The sequence below is a fragment of the Macaca mulatta genome, chromosome 10, assembly GCF_049350105.2.
Source record: "Macaca mulatta isolate MMU2019108-1 chromosome 10, T2T-MMU8v2.0, whole genome shotgun sequence".
Taxonomy (NCBI): domain Eukaryota; kingdom Metazoa; phylum Chordata; class Mammalia; order Primates; family Cercopithecidae; genus Macaca; species Macaca mulatta.
The window spans coordinates 71023095-71035861 of record NC_133415.1 but is presented as its reverse complement, the minus strand read 5'-3'; the positions used below and the strand labels follow the sequence as shown (position 1 = coordinate 71035861).

Genomic DNA, 12767 nt, shown 5'->3' with positions numbered 1-12767 from the left:
CGCACCCAGCCAAATTGGTTTCTTTTCTTAGAGTCTGATGCTAAAGAAGTCTTGACTCAGGAAAACCACAAGGGTGGGCTTGGGAAGACTCAGCAGGTTGTAATGACTCTCCAGCAAATCATGTCACCATGCCATTTGATGATGATAGGAAGAAAGAGCTTTGAAGATTCATGCATTGAGAGAATACGAGTTAATGAGTAAACCAGATGTGTTTCAGGACTGGGACCCAGCAGTCACCAACCACCTCACACCTGCATTGGTAGCAAACCCGAGCTATGTCATAATTTTCGTTCCACCTCAGCAGATATTTTATAGGTGGAAAAACTGAGCCATAAAGTGAGTAAATGCCTCCCCCAAGGTCACAAGGTAAAGACAATGCAGTCACCAAATATTCTGTCTCCCCAACATCTGTCTTACTGGAATTCTTGATGGGTCGGTACCCCCTTATTGTAGTACTGATTTTAACATAGGTGGGTTTTGAATACTGGCTTTTAAAAAATCTTTTCAAATCATTTGTAAATTATGGAAATGTATACATCATATGAAACTTACCATTTTAATCATTTTTAAGTGTACAGTTTAGTGGCATTAAGTACTTTCACCTTGTTGTGCAGTGATCCATCACTATACCTTTTTCATCTGCTCCAACTGAAACTCTGCACTCATTAAACAATAACTTCCCTTTCCCTCATCCCTCCAGCCCCTGGCAACCACCTCTGAATGTTATTTTATAGCAGAAAGAAATATTAACTTTTGAGCTTGGTTTACAACCAAAAACCACAATTACATGCAGGAGAGAGGGGGTGGGAAAAAGAGGTTAACTCAGAACCCAGTGTACTTAGAAGACTCTGTGAGTGTGCTGTGTGTGTGTGTCTTTAAAAGACTCTCCACCTCCCAGCCCGCCTCCTCACACTTTGCCACTGGGTTGTTCAGTCCCCAGGTTCCCTCAGTCCCCAGAAGGAGCCAGCATGGACAATCTCCTTTATAGTTTGGGAAGCAGGTTTGTTGCCATGGAGTTCACATTTTGACTGGAGTTGAGAAGTATAAAGGTAACCGTTTGTTTTAGTTTCAACGATCTGGCAAAAAGATAGGCTGTTGCTCTTCTTCTGGAAAAGCCTGATTGGTAAGATTCCTTTAAGGGCTCAGCCCCAAAGAGCTTTATCCCATCCCCTCACAGACTAAAAACTAAAGCTTGCAGAGACCTCTGAAGGAAAACCTGTCCCGGGCTCTGTCACTTCACACCCATGGCTAACCCTGGAGGTGGTACTGTTTGCAATGGGAAACTTCACAATCACAAGAAACAGAGCAATGGCCTGCAAAGCAGAAACTGCACAAAGAATGGAATAGTGAAAGAAGCCCAGGTAAGAGGCACTCTCCCCTACTCTTCTCTGAATTACCTGAACATTTCAATATTTCTCTGTGAAGATATTTGGGACTGTCCTAACTTAAAGTTCATCTTATGAAGTGTTTTTATGTGTTTTGACTGTTGATTCCTTTAATAGAAAGTGCTTGGCTACCAAAAACTTTAGGTGTGGATTAAGGAGAAAATGTCTTCTGAATGCAAAAGAGGATACACACAGACACTCACACAGCTTTAGGCTCCCTAAAATACAAATGTACCTACTAGACTTTTGTCTCAAGCATTTTGTGGGGAGGGAAGAATTATGAAGGCTCCAACTCTTTGCATATGTTTTAGTCCAAGAGACCTGCTACAACTATCATGCTTCAGAAGAAAAAGAGGAAGTGAAAGTACATTTTGCTGACATTATGTGGTGGAGATGGCATTCTTCCCAGGTCCATGAGAAATGCATCTCTCTTTGAAAGGCGAGTTGTTATTGGTGTTTAGTGGAGCATTGTTATAGCTCACTACTTGATTTGAGGCTACAGTATTTCTTTGAAATGTGACGTCACAGACATTCTTTTCCAAACACTTCAGAAAGCATGGCTCATTGTGATACGCTGCACTCAGAAAACAGAACAGCATCTTTAAAACAAACTTGTAACTTGGCCCTTTTTTTTTTCTCTTATTGCACCAGGATGTTTGCAGAATATACTAGGCAGGAGGAACTCAAGGAAAGTTGTCAGCTTATTTTAAGAGAGAGCCTGGGTCTGTGAGGTCCTTATGTAAGGCAGTTCCCCACTCCCCACAGGACACCCCGTGTCACTCTGCTCTGAGCAGCAGGGGGTGAGCTCATCTGCCCCAGGAGCAAGCCCAAGCAGTCAAACAGGTAGCCTCCTATTGGGAAAGAGAAGTGGCACAGGGAGTCCCATGCAATCTTCCATCATTTGATCATCCGGAGAGCACGTATCCACCCACAGGAAAGGCAGATTGTTCTAAGATCACAGGCCAGGTGGGTCTGGCTGGGGCCAATCCTCCACTCAGTGAATTACATTCACGTGTGCAGTTGGAAGAGGCTAAAGGAGTTCTGGAGCCTGAGTTGTGTGTAAACAGGCTGTGGTCCCCAAAAGCATTACCCTCTTAACAAAAGGCACTGTCCAATCCTGGGATATGTCTATCTGAAACCTCAAAACTGACCTGTCCCAGCTGAGGATCTGAAAACTGGAGCAACATGAAGAGAAGGTGCTCAGCTCCTGTCAGTTGCATGAAGGAAATTGCAGTAATATCCACCACTTATGCATCACTAAATACCAATTCAGGCCACTACTCAAGATGATCCTTGCCTCTGGAATGCCTGTAACTCACAGGCTATTCACCTACTTACCCTTTTGATCATTCTGACCCTGAGGGATCTCATCTGGGAAGAGATTCCTTCATAACTTTTCTCCCTTTTATTTATTTTATCTTGGTTTTCTAATCACATTCGAGGTATGAGATTAGCAACTTAGACAGTTAAAACCACTCCTAAGTGAGGATAATACCCAGGATTCTAAAGGTTCATTATGAAGTGCAGCTGCAAGACTGTAAATATCCTTGGACACTGAGGCTTCCCTAAGAATAGTCGAAAACATCAGGGCTGCTGTTGCCTTCCTGAAGGGCTATCCAGAGCCTCTTGTCTCAGACACATTTAGGTGTCACTAAGCTACAATTGGCTTTCATTGAGAGCCTCAATTATGGCTTGAAAAATATTTTTCAGGACAACAAACAAAAAAAACCCCGGCTGAGATCATAGTGTAATGGAGCAAACGAGAGCTTATCGTCCCCTCCATGATGGGAACAAAGTTGTCTTTACTCTCATGTTCCTTTGCCACTAGTTTTGATCCTTGGGGCCCTTTAACAAACTAGGTCTAGACCAAAAGCCTTGCCTGTGGATAGAAGCAGTCTGCAAAGGCTTACAGAATCCTAGGCTGCTGGTCTCCCAAACACGTTCTGCCTGGCCTAAGGTCCTCTGCTGCAGCATCTAAGATCCTACCAGCCCCTCCAATGATCCTCCCACCCTTTCTCTTCCCACTTATTTGCAGCCACACAGCAACACTGTTATCTCTTTTATACATCAGAGGATCCTACAAGATTCTCTTGACAAAGAGTTCCCTGGCATAACAAACAATATGAAAATTACTATTAGGCAGTGCTCAGGAATCCTCTTTCCCTCTGGTCCAGCATAGGCTGCCATCCCTGCTCCAGCATGTAGGTTTGCTGCCCCAGTCTCAAAGCTGGCAAGGACCAGAGCCTTTCCAGTCTAGCAACCTTCTAGAGTTCCTTTCTGGAGATTTTATGGAGCTTGACTATTTTTCCTGTTTTTTTTTTTTTTTCTTTTTCTTTAAACCTCGTATGTTCTGAGAATGCACAAAAACTGGTTTTCATCACTGATTAAGTCCATTTACTTGTTTATTCCCAATATGGCCTCCTACCTTTTACTTCTAACAGAAGACTATTGTACTAGAGGATTTGTTCTCCCTCCTCATGAGCATATCCACACTACAGACAGATGGGTGCTTATTGTCTTAATCTATAAACTTAATATTTCTTGTAATTTTTATTGAATCAAAATTTTTCCTAATGAATAGAAATTTCCTATTCCTTACTTAATTCTATATAATTACTTTGCAACTATTATCCACATAATTGCTTTTTAATTCCCAGCAATTATTTTCTACCTGGCCATAAACTTTTATTAGGAAAACCAAAACCCAGAAAGGTAGACAGACCTTGTGTCTCCATTGCATTTTCCCATAAGTAGTTTCTTAAGAGGATAGGGTCTGCATTTTCTTCTCTTAAACTAAACCTGCAGGATGAAAAAAAAAGTTGTAAAGTTTTCCTAATCATCCCTTTCCTGGAAAACAAAAACGTTTGAGGATTAGAGTTACTGTAATTCAAGGTTTATTGAGTTCTTGACCTGAATGCTGTAAAACCATGTATAGGTAATGAGCCCTAACACGTGGTTGCTTTTTTTTTTTTCACCAATATTTATTAAGCATCTGTTATTCTTAGGACATATAAAGATAAATAAGAAGTTTACAACTTATCTGTTAGGAGAAGGCTTATATCAACATTTAAAAAATCACATCAAAGTTAAATGCTAGTGCAAGGACAACAGCTGTCATAAAGCAGACATAACTTGAGGACAAATGAGTGGCATAGATATTAGTACTGGAAGCTGGAGAAGAGCAAAAATAATAATAAATATCAATGTTCTGCTACATATCAGGAAAGGCTAAGCACTTTAGGTAGGCATCTCCTGTGCCTTCAAAACAGCCCCATGAAGTGGTAGTACAGTGTCCATTATACAGATGGGGAAAGAAAAATCACTAAGGAACTTCCGAAGAATTACAATCAGCATGGCCAGGATTTGAACCCAAATCCAGGTTGCTTCAAAGCCAGTTCCTTTTTCAGTGTGTTCTAGGAAGTCACAGGTTGGGGTGGTCGGTGACAGCTTCTCAGAGCAGGGAAGACTCAAATTGAACCTTGAGACGTTATAATTGCAGATAAAATAGGGAACTTATTCCTGGGGGCCAAAGAGGAAAAGACAGGAAAAGAACTCCGGAGATGAATGTAGGAGTTGCTAGTAAAGGGCATAAGAAAGGTCACACAGCATTCCAGGAAGCTGTGAGGCACAACAGGTCATATGACCTGAGAAACGTTTCTCAATTCAGTGAGCCTTCGTCGCAGACAGTGAGAGGCAGTGCTGTAGCTGAGGTGGTGCTCAGCAGATGCTGGAAGAAGAGAAAGGATTAAGCTGCATTACTATGGAAATCATTTCCAGTTTTAGAACCATTAAAGCTGAACTTCTGTTCTCCCCACCTTTCTATATCCTCTTGAAGCCTGCAATATCCTGAAGCTACTCTTCTGCTGTAGTATAAACTTATTCTAGAGAATAAGAGCCGTGACTGATTAAAAGTTTAATTGCAAACAGTGGTAGCTGCCTGACAGCCGTGGTAAGTACCAGGGTCTGTGGGGCTCACCTACGCTACCCCCTGATTGAAATAGAGGGCAATATTCTCGCCAATTACTAGGAGAACTCATAAACTAAAAGTTTTAGAAATCCCTTTCAACTGCTCTGAATCTTCATCCTACTCTTGTCTTTGGTATTCATTTTCTAATGCCTTGGTTTCTTGGCTCCTGTTTCCTTAAAACAATCCCCAACGTGGCAAGGTTTCTGCATGAACTCCTCAAGGAATCCCCATGTTTTCATGGGCTCATCATTTTAAAAACATTCTTGTGTGTCACGTGCTGCAGCCATTAAGATGAAAATATTCTCCCTCCATTTATAAATAGCTCAGAGTCTAAGTAGGAAAGAAAGACAAGCAATTATAGTATTTAATGGTAAGTACTATAATAAATGCTGTGGTTATCTATTCCTGTGTAACAGCGAATCCAAAACCCAATGGCTTGAAACAACAACTATTGGATTGTTCTTGATTCAGGCAGGGGCTGCTAGGGATTGCCCTTCTCTGCTCCATGTGGTGTTTGCTGCAGATCAACTTGCCTGAGCATCCAAGATGACCCCATTCACATGTCCCAGACCTTGGTACCAGCTGTTGTCCAAAGCACCTTGTGTCTACTTCACCAGGACACACTCTGCATGTGGTCTCATTATTCTGCAGAGTAGCCCAGGCTTTTTTACAGGATGACTGGCTTCTAAGAGAGTAAAAACAGAAACTACAAGACCTCTTTTATGTTCTAGGGACATTTCTGCTACATTCTGCAGACAAAGCCAGTCATAGTCCAGCTAAGATGCAAGGGGAGGAGAAACAGATGCTGTTTTTTTCATGAGAGAAGCTGCAAAGTCACATTGAAAAAGGTTGTAAGGGATTGGAGAGATTATTATGACCATCTTTGGAAATAGTCCACCACAATAGAAATATAAGGACCTTGCATGGGAACACAGAACAATGTGTAACTGACCTACGCTGGGAAGACAACTTTCTTCAGAGAGACATTTGACCCAAGTCTTGAAAGCGGAGTAGCCAGGCGTACAGGCATAGAGAGGCATTCCAGCAGAGGGAAAGGCTGTTAGAAGGATATAAAATATCAGAGCATTATGTCTTTGGTCAATGAAAGATGAGTTCATGGTAGGAGGTTCAGGATGCTTAATGGAGAGAACCAGGTGGGAAAAGATTGTAAAATGCCTTTGTCTTAGTTTACATTCCCCAAGAAACAGACCCAGAGATAAAGACTTGAGTGCAAGAAATTTATTAAGGAGGTGAACCCAGGAAGCACAGAGGAAAAATAGTGAAGTGAGGCACAGAAGGGAAGGAAGCCAATACACTCATGAACAAGTTACCATTGTTGGCAACTGGGACTGAGACTTGTCGGGGACATCTGGGAGATGGTGTACAACCCATCTCAAAGCTGTCTAAATTATAAAAAAAAAAGAAAAAAGAAAAAAGAAAAATGTCAACCAATTCCTGTCCATCATCAGTTGAGGGATGCTCAGCACTTGACTTTCCACACATGGACTGAGCACACTCCTACGGCAGAGAAAACCCTCAAGCTGAGCTACAGGTGCTTGCAGTAAGAAATCACCAGAATGGAATAAGGTCTGGATGCACCAAGAGTGTCTTTTATAACCATTTATATGTGCAAGTGATGGAGGTTTGAGAAGGGAATTAGCATGATCAGATACATTTCTCCCAAACTGTGTAAGCTTTACTTATGGTGACTTTTAGAGCATGGTTTATGAATTAACCCTGACCTAATGGGCTAATCATCATAGAAGACAGGATTATGTTGTTAAGCAACATAAACAGAGCTTATCCACTGTGTTTGGCAAAGGAGAAAAGGGATATATCAAGGGCAAATATTATTGCCATAATTTGCTCCCTTTGCACTCAAGCAAGATGAAAACCCAGAAACCATTAACAGCTTAGCAAATTTTAACTATATAAAAAAATCTAAAACTTAATATGGCAAGAAACATCATAAAGGGTAATGCATAAAAATCAATTGGAAAGCATATCTGAAGTAAAAACTCCTTTACAGTAGCACCAGAAACATGAAGGACCTGGAAATAGATTCAAATAAAGTGAAAATCAATTGGAAGGGAGTATGAAAATGCTACTGAGGGACATGAAAGGAAACTGAAAATAAGTGGAAAGGCATACAACACATGTAGGGGAAGACTCAGGATAAAAAAATGCATTAATTCTACTTAAGTTAACCCATAAGTTTCTGTGTAAGTCCAATAAATAAATCAACATATTTTTGAGCCAGAAAAATGACTTTGAAGTTTATATGGAAAATTAATAAGCAAGAATAATTGGAAAGACTATGATAAATAACAATAATGAGGGGTAACTAGCACTACCAACTAGTAAATCATGTTGGGCACCAAAAGAATTAGAATTGTTTCCTATTAGTACATGAACAGATAGATAAATATTATAGGTAATTGTTAATCTATTAAAGTTCAAGAAAATATCAATTTTAAAATAATATTTACATGGGAAAAGTCTTTATAACTGTGATATAATACCCAGGAGCCATAAAATAGGAGGTCAACAATCTGACTACATAAAAGTCAAATATTTATTTCTGCATGGCAAAAACAAAACAAAAATAACACCGTGAAATAACCTAAAGGCAAATTACAGACCAGGAAAATGTTTACAATTTATATCATAAAATACAATTTTCTGATACTATAAATAACTTTTAGAAATGAATACAAAAAGAGCCCACACACCAGAGAGAAAAGAATGGACAAAAGCTATGGAGAGAGAAATACAATTTGAAATACAAAAGGTAAGGAAAGGAAGAGAAAGAAGGGAAGAGAAGTCAGGAAAGTGAAGGAAAGGAATATGCTAGAATCAGTTTCCATGAGAAAAGAAAGAAAAGTCCATTTTCTCAGTTTCTGTGCATTAAGTGCAAAATCAAGTTGAAACTTAGTTTGAATAACCTAGTTATTTTGATCAGTTTAATAATAATGGTAAAGCTAATAAATCAATTGTTGGTGGGTGCTACATGCCAGGTCCTTCTAGGTAACTGGCCTCATTTAATTCTTATATTAGTAATGCAAAGTGGATATTATTAGCCACATTCATATAGATGAGGAAACTGATGCTCTGAAAACATAAATAACTCCCCCCAAAGTCACACAGCTAGAACAAAACTGGAACATAAACTCTAGACTATCCACCTTATCCTAACTTCTTACTTCAACAACAGTCCAAGACCCCATGATATTATCTACTTTCTATAATAGGCTTAGAGACCTTTATTTAACAACTGAACATAATACCAGTTGTCTAAGGTATCAATAATATACTTTTAGAAAGAAAGGTGCTTATGCTTTCACTGTGACTAAAGATATTGAAAGACATTAAGCTCCAATACCTGATGCATATTGGTCTATAGTTAAATATTTGGGAGGTAATCAAGAACATAATAATTATAATAATCTTTAACGTGTCTTGAGTTCTTCAAAGTGCCAGGCATTCCCAGTGCTTTATGTTAATCATCTCACAACATTCCTATGAGGTATTATTTTTGGACCCATTTTATAGGTGAGGAAACAGAAAGCTTTAGTAACTCAACCAAGGTCACCAACTTATAAGTGTCAAAACCAGGTATGGAAACAAGGTTTATCCAATCCTAGAACCTAAGTTCTTATCCATTAGTCCACACTTCCCCTGTAAACACAAGATAATGTTAGGCGTGGGATTCATACCCACTTCCAGAGAGAAGGGGCCAATGGACTCAGCCTTAAAGAGCAGAGTCAGTGTGAGTTAAAAAAAAAATTAAAAAAATGGTGAGTTGTTTTGCTTTCCTGATTTTTCATTCTTAATAAAAATTTTAGCTCATCACAAATGACACAAACTTTCACATATCTGAGCTTTCAATAGGTGATGATATTCACTCACAGACATACCACATTAGTGAACCAGCCACCCCCATGCCTCACTTTGAACAACTCTAAGCTAAAGAAAATTGACCTCATGTGACTCTGAGTCATGCAGACTCACACTTAGCCCCAGTTGGAGCTCGAGAGATAGTCTGGCTTTCAGGAGCTTTTTTCAAGAGTATGTGGCCTCCCTGAATAGAAACTTCACTTAGTACAATATTTTCTGGCAATACTGATATCTTAGACATGATGCAGTAGATCAAGCTTGTCAACATGCGGCCTGCAGGCTGCGTTTGGCCCAGGACATCTTTGAATGCAGACCAACACAGATTCATAAATTTCTTAAAACATTATGAGATCTTTTTTTGTGATTTTTTAGCTCATCAGCTATCATTAGTGTTAGTGCATTTTATGTGCAGCTCAAGACAATTCTTCTTCCAATGTGGCCCTGGAAAGCCAAATGATGGGACACTCCTGCATTAGATGAAATATAGTTATAAATTCTTTGCGGCATTTCCCACTGAGAGGTAGAATCTAATTCTAATCCACTTGAACCTGGGCTAGACCTAATGACTTACTTGACCAAAAATGTGATGGAAGGGACAATCTGGGACTCCCGAGAGTCAGTTACAAAAAGCCTTGCAGCTTGAACCCAGTCCTCATAGAGCACCCGTTCTTGGAATCCATGCTTTAAGGAAGCCCAAGCAGCCCAAGAAGAAGCTCAAGGAGAGAAACCAAGTATGCTTGCTCTCTTTCTAGCTGAGATGCAGTACCAACTTCTAAACTGTGTGAGCGAGTTATCTCGGAAGTGAATCCTCCAACTCCAGGGTGTGTTTGATCCTGCATGGATCATAGACAAGTTGTCCCTGTTGGGCTCTGCCCAAATTAAAGATTCTTGAGCAAATAAATAATTGCTGTTTTAAGTTTGCTGGTGTCTTATTAAGCAGCAATAAAAACTGAATACATGGATACTATATTTCCTTAAAATGACTAGAAAAGTCATTATGCAATCTCAGAACTATTTTCAGTGCTTGAATTTATATTTACATTTAAAGAGTTTGCTTTGACCATGCATTTGCTATTAATCATTGGCAAAGATGCATTTTCATAAGTTATAAATTTCTGTTTTGTTTGGCATAAGGACTGTATGCATAAGCCCTTAACCAGAGATGAGTGTCCGGCTGTAAAAGTGAAACACAATGAATCTAAATATCACCAATGCAAAAACACACCGATTTGAAAATTGCCAAATCTGAAGTGTAATTATTAACCCTTAAGAGGTCTGTAATGTATTACATTGTCTATGAAGAAAGAGTTGACTCAATAAAGTGTATGTGTTCAGGTGTTTCATTGGCTTAATTAACATATTTTAAGTATTTTTGATATCTGCCAATTACAAATTAATTTTATCTATTTGTTAAAGCTTCCTGGAAAAATTTTCTCTCACTGTTGAGGTAAATTGATATTAACCCAATTAATTGCAGGAAATCAACTATGCTGATTTTGAAAAATACTTAATGTTTTTACTAAGTATGGCTATCTTTGTCTCAGTTGGTCTGTACTAATGTAGTTTTACTGGAATTCTAAGGTATAACAATCTATAAATTTATGACAGAAAGATCTACCGCCACCATATTAGAAATCTTTTCCAGGTGATTTGGAGTTCAAATTAACTATTTTGGGGGAAAAACACTATAAGCATAGCTCAGAGAAATATTCAAAATTGTCCTCCACAATCTGCTTCATCTATCTATCACAGTGCCATCTGAATCCTGCTCTCCTGAAGAGTTTTGACACATTTAAGATCATCTGAGCACAGTGCAGGTTGAGATTGCAAATGCCTAAAGGAGCTAGCAGGGCCTTGTGTAGGACAGTAGGAGGTTATAAGAATGAGTTTAACTGAACAAGGCCTGGTGTTTCCATGAGAGAGAACAGGCTCCATCTTGATAGTTTTTCCAACTTTTAAAAGAAGCTGGAAATCCAAATTGAGGAAAGGAGGTCTCATGATTTCTAAAGGTTGGCATCTAATTTTTTAAAAATCAAATCATGTGGATTTAAAGAAAACACGGCTAACAAACACCAATTTGTAACCTCTAAACTATAGGTAAACAGAGTGTGGGAAATAGACTAAGAAGTCCTAAGTAGAGTGCTATTTTCTCATTTGTTTAGGAAAAATGGCTCAGAGAATTTGGCTCACCTCGATTTAATTTACTTTATATTTCCAAAAAGTGATAGATGAGTCTTCCGTCTTCACTTTCCTGAGTTGATATGTTAACAATTATCCCAGACTTTGCAGGTTTGAGGAACTCTTGTGACCAGCTACATACACTAGGTTTCCTTGACTAACCCAAATCTAAAATAGTAAGTCCCAAAGTGTTCATCAAAGTGTTAGAGACCTGGTGATATTTATTGACCAAACCACATCTCTCACATTTCATAGGCAGTGGTACACAAACCTTCATTAGGTGATGTATTCATAAAGTCTAGTCGCCATGATTGTTCTCTAAATCTGGTCTAACTGGACCTTCAAAATTTGCCTAAGCAAAAGGCTGTGTGCAAGTCTTAATTATTCTCTTACCTCTGAGTTATACACAGCTTTTATTTGCCTGTCTCATGGTTGTGAGTCTTTTGGAGTTCAAGGATTCCTTTGAGAAGCTGATGTATAGTTTCTAATGAAAATTAATATGTCCATAACCGCAAAATTTTTTACACAGAGAATGTACGTATTCCCTGACTTCCTCAGATCTCCAGATTATAAACTTTGGCTCTGAAATTTTGTATAAAAATAGGCTATTTCTGCACTTACAATCCAACTAGAAAAAACAGCAAATCAACTGTTCCAGAGAAGACAGGGTAAAGGATTCACAAATTGATCCACCAGAAAAGAGAAAATCACACATAACACAAAGTGATTCAGGGAGCAAGCTCCATGTGTATTAGATATTTATTTAAAAATTGGATTAGAGGGTGGGTGTGGTGGCTCATGTCTATAATTTGAAAGCTTTGGGAGGTCAAGGAAGGAGGTTCAGTTGAGACCAGGAGTTTGAAACCAGTCTGGGAAACATGGCAAGACCCCATTTCTTTAAAAAAAAAAAAATTAATTAGCTGGACGTGGTGGCATGCATCTGTAGCCTTTCATTTATGTTAGAAGTTTGCATTTTATTACATACATTAATATTTATTTTGCTATAAAACTATTTTTATATACTCTTTTAAAACTTTGAAGAAAACTGAGCTCCCCAGAAAGATGTTTATGTGGTAGCTTTTCACACTCCTGCACCCCTTAGGATGTCCCAGAAAAATGTGAACTCCTTAAGGAGGAATGGTAGTAGAAAGACCACTAGCTTTGATATCAGATAGAACTGGGTTTGAATCTCAGTCCTGCCACTTACTAACTGGGCCATATTAGGAAGGTAACTTTATGTCTCTGATTCATTCTTTATGAGGCTATGGTAAAGAATAAATGAGACAGCATATGTAAGACTCCCAATAACTATCAGGTGTACAGTAGATACTCAATAAATG

At 38.9% G+C, this 12767-nt stretch overlaps 1 protein-coding gene across 4 annotated transcripts in view; it reads left to right on the top strand.

The window, feature by feature from the left end:
• The first annotated feature begins 831 nt into the window (after positions 1-831).
• The window catches only part of SPTLC3 (serine palmitoyltransferase long chain base subunit 3), a 173485-nt gene continuing 161549 nt past the window's right edge, over positions 832-12767 (top strand). For 3 of the 4 annotated variants that reach the window (XM_028828183.2, XM_028828181.2, XM_077951200.1), the window contains exon 1: positions 832-1361. In XM_028828183.2, coding sequence (XP_028684016.1) covers positions 1245-1361 — 117 coding nt within the window. In that variant the 5' untranslated portion in view covers positions 832-1244. The remainder of the gene's footprint in view (positions 1362-12767) is intronic. The other variant, XM_077951199.1, reaches the window with a different exon arrangement.